Genomic DNA, 4,197 nt, shown 5'->3' on the forward strand with positions numbered 1-4,197 from the left:
TGATGTTGCGTGACGAACCTGAACTCGACACTTTACTATAAACCTACATCGGGTTTTACATGATTCTTATCGTTCAATCGCGATAAGACGATACCATATAATATTTGTGTTATCTTTTACTTAAGCTTTATGCGACGGTACGGAAGTGATTGGAAAATATTTTTTACAGTGGAAACATGGCTTCATGAGATTGCAATCTTTAGATCGTGGCATATTGTTCTTTATTTTGTCTGCTTAGGAATTTTGAAATGTTATACGACAATATCGTAAAGTTTAATCTAAGAGGTGGGTGTAAGTACTTTACTTGTTTTGTTTTAAGTGTGTACGTGGCTTTATACAATGAAACGTACCAACTAATGTCATAAAAGTCTGTTTGTCTTGAACTTGGAATTGTTAATAATATCCCTGCTGCAGCAGATAAATCATATTGGGGTATTTCTAAAGAGCTTCCTAATCCAATTTATCTCAAGCGCGAACGCTGTTTTATGCAATGAAACATACGCCCCATATTTTAACTCTTATTATTCCGTGCATTTAGAATAATCTATACTACCAGATATATAGTAGACACATTTTGAAAAGTGTTGAAGTATTTATAAAACTCCATGATACAGTAATTCAATTTTTTAAAGTGCGAACACGGCTTTACGCAATATATTCTGTGCTTTAATTCTTATCGCTCCTTGTATCTAGAATAATCTATACTACCAGATATATAGTAGACACATTTTGCAAAGTGCTGAAGTATTTATAAAACTCCATGATAGAATAATTCAATTTTTTAAAGTGCGAACACGGCTTTACGCAATATATTCTGTGCTTTAATTCTTATCACTCCTTGCATCTAGAATAATCTATACTACCAGATATATAGTAGACACATTTTGCAAAGTGCTGAAGTATTTATAAAACTCCATGATAGAATAATTCAATTTTTTCAAGTACAAACGCGGCTTTACTGGTCGCTTCAGCAGCCTCCGTCCAGAGTCTCGCATTCAATTGTCAGAGTCCGTCGATACGTTCACGGTACTGAAGATGGATTCATTCGATGCCTCGTGGTAGGTAGAATCGAGGGATCTATCTGGTACAGGCCTCAGGCCAGATGCACAGTTGGAAATAAAGGAGCGCGGCCTCCGATCGCGACAGATAACACCAGCGAAAAATTGACGGGGCTACGGGCGAGGTAAAAGAGCAGGATGATCCTACCACCGCCTTTTTGATGTCAAACGATCAGTCCGATGATGATCCCGCGAACGATACAGGTTAGAACACAACTGATCATCCGTGCTGGATTTTTTGGCCATTATATCTTATTATTTCCTGGAGGTTACAAGCTTTCGTCTCATTCCAGATCAGACTATAGACAAATACATCTCGCTGGAAAATTTCAGCGATACGCGCGTGTCCATCCAGGGTATCACGTCTGATCAGAAAGCATCGACGGCTGAGCAGCCGTGGAGATTGAAGGACGAAGGGATTAGAAAACACTCGGGACAAAAATTAGTCGATTCGAAAAGTCACGATGATGGTAGAAGTTTTTTTGAATTTACTAAATTTATTCGTATAGTTTTGTAGATAGAAAATTTTGGAGTAGTACCTCGAAATCCTTCTGTAGAATTTAAATATGCAATGGTGAATATTAAACATCCAGCTTCTAACGCTCATCATGATATCCAACTCTAATATCTATATTTAATATTTAACACTCGATATCCGACTTTTAACACTGAACGTCCGACTCTAAATATACAATCTAAATCTAATCTTTAATCGAAGTTATGATATCGAATCCTAATACCCATATCCAAACTGTAACATTCAGTATTTAATTTTTAGCACCAATGTCTGACTATAATCTTTCAATTTCTTCGAACCTAATCTTTCAAGTCGAGCGACAACATCCGACTGTAATATTCATTTTTCAAAGATTCACGGATCTCAGGTGACATATGTAGAATATGTCACATGGGTAGCTTCCCCACATTCGAGGAGAACCGTGCTACACGAGAGAGGCAGAACCAGGCTGTTCGAGGAGTCGACAGTCAGACGTCGACCCTATCGTCCTACGCATATCTAGGCCCTTTGATCTCGGCGTGCAAGTGAGTATATCGATATTTATCGCAATTTATCAATTTCATGAATCGGATAATCTACCCTTCACCCACGGTTATCGTGATGGGGTGGATTTAGGTTACATCTAGATTAGACTCCTGCCGTGTTACTCTCGACGTGAATAGCACTTGACTTCTTTCTCGCGATCGACAGTTAAACTTTATTGGGACCGGTTGAAAGTATTTTCAAATTGAGGGGGACGTGACGCGAATGGTACGACTCGAGAATCTCTCCAGGCAATCGTTGATAAAAATTCGTGTGCCCTAGATCGAACTCTGAAAATAAACTTCGCTGTTTCCAACCATTTCTCTCATATTTCTTATTGTTATCTGAATTTCTTAAACCTCTAAATTTTATATATTTTTAAATAGTTAAATTATTCAATTTCTTATCTCGAGTTGCTTTAAGGAGAATCTATTTTATGTTCTACGTCGTGAGATAATTCTGTCTTGCGGTAAAGGAATACTTTAGACTCTTTGACACTTCAGTCGATCAAAGTTGTAATGTAGCTATGATCTATGATACTTATCGAGGTTTGATTTGATGAACCATGACAGGTGTCGCGGGACGGTGGCCCTGGTGCACGCAGGGTGTCTCGAGAGATGGTTGACGGAATCGGGTCACACGAGGTGTGAGCTCTGTGGGTACAAATACGCCACTAAGAGGGTTCCACGTCACAACATTTTTCGTAGCGTCGCAATATGGTTCAACACTGTAATAATAACACGACAAGTAAGGGCATTATCACTCTCTATCAGCTGAAACGGAGCACTTTACATTCAAGCTAACGCTGCACTTTCACGAACCTAGCACTGATTTATTGATTCTTCCGTACTCCAAATTCCTTTAACTATTTTTTATTTTGAAGTACTTCGACACATATATTCATAGTCCCCCAAAGCATTCTGTTCTAGGAAAATGAGAAGTTTCGTAAAATTATTAAAAATATAAACTGAGAAATGATAAAAAGAACACACATGCCATCATTAACAGAATCTACAAATTCTTTTGTCAGGAGTCGTCATTATAATTTCCTCTCTCACGTATGAATCATAGGACTATGAACACGCTTAGCTTGTAGTAAAATTTCTGAATAGCTTTGCTATACAATATGAGGATAAAAATCGAGGTCATAAAATTCAAAATGTTTCTTTATATATAGATGCTCCTGGATATTCTGTACTTAGTGATCACAACGCCATTAGCACTCTTCTCTTGCTACATTTGCGTACTGGCCTTAAGATTATTACTAAAAAGTGGTTTACACGAGATGCCTTGGATGATTATCGCCATGCTTCCTACCTGTTCTCTCACGTTGGTAGCTTATTGGGGTTGGATAGTAACTTTGGGCAGGTTCGTTAACTAGTAACCTAATTATTCTCTTCCATACATGTAATTTCTAACGAGAAACTTATTTATTATTTTTTAGTAAATTTGATTAAAAAGTGTCCACTGAAACACTGTTGTAAATAACCAGTATCCAAGCCTAAGTTTCTCAATAAACTCGTCTAAATAATTGTTTCTTGATAAATTTAATCAAGAAGTATTCACTGAGGCAGTTTTGTGGATAATTATTTTGTAAGCATAAGTTTCTCAATGAACTTATCTAAATTGCTATTCAAATGAACAGACTGCATGGACGTCGATGGCGTCGATACTGGAGAAACAACTTCGTGATTCGACTTGTCCCTGACGATGGAATTCAAGCGGAATCAAGGGTAAGAGTGCAAGATCGTCCTCTGGATCGTTTAAACGAAGACTCTGATCGTTGGGAGAACGACGAAGCTGAAGAAACGATAGAAATCTCCGACACCGTGAACCCATCGATCTAACAGATTCGCCTCGGTCTGCATATTCCATCTACACAAGATATTTAATTACAAGTAATTGGATATCATTAAAAAGCGGCTTTAATCGAAGCTGATTGCCAGCCATCAGAAGTAATTTATCGCATCGGAGAACATAAATATCTCGACCGCTTCCGGATGTCAATCATTTCACGCAATAAACTGAAATTAGCCTGTGCACGTCGAACGTTGAAAATTCTTGCATTTTATTTAACGATTATCTACACTATTATCACCT

General features: G+C 37.8%; 1 protein-coding gene across 1 annotated transcript; it reads left to right on the plus strand.

Moving 5' to 3' along the window:
• Window positions 1-1,219: 1,219 nt before the first annotated feature.
• On the plus strand, window positions 1,220-3,944 carry LOC143183334 (uncharacterized). Its single transcript, XM_076384858.1, has 6 exons — window positions 1,220-1,262; window positions 1,352-1,528; window positions 1,928-2,099; window positions 2,670-2,844; window positions 3,275-3,465; window positions 3,743-3,944. Exons 1-6 carry the CDS (start codon window positions 1,220-1,222, stop codon window positions 3,942-3,944), a joined length of 960 nt encoding a protein of 319 aa, XP_076240973.1.
• Window positions 3,945-4,197: the final 253 nt, after the last annotated feature.

Source organism: Calliopsis andreniformis, chromosome 9, assembly GCF_051401765.1.
Source record: "Calliopsis andreniformis isolate RMS-2024a chromosome 9, iyCalAndr_principal, whole genome shotgun sequence".
NCBI classification, from domain to species: Eukaryota; Metazoa; Arthropoda; class Insecta; order Hymenoptera; family Andrenidae; genus Calliopsis; species Calliopsis andreniformis.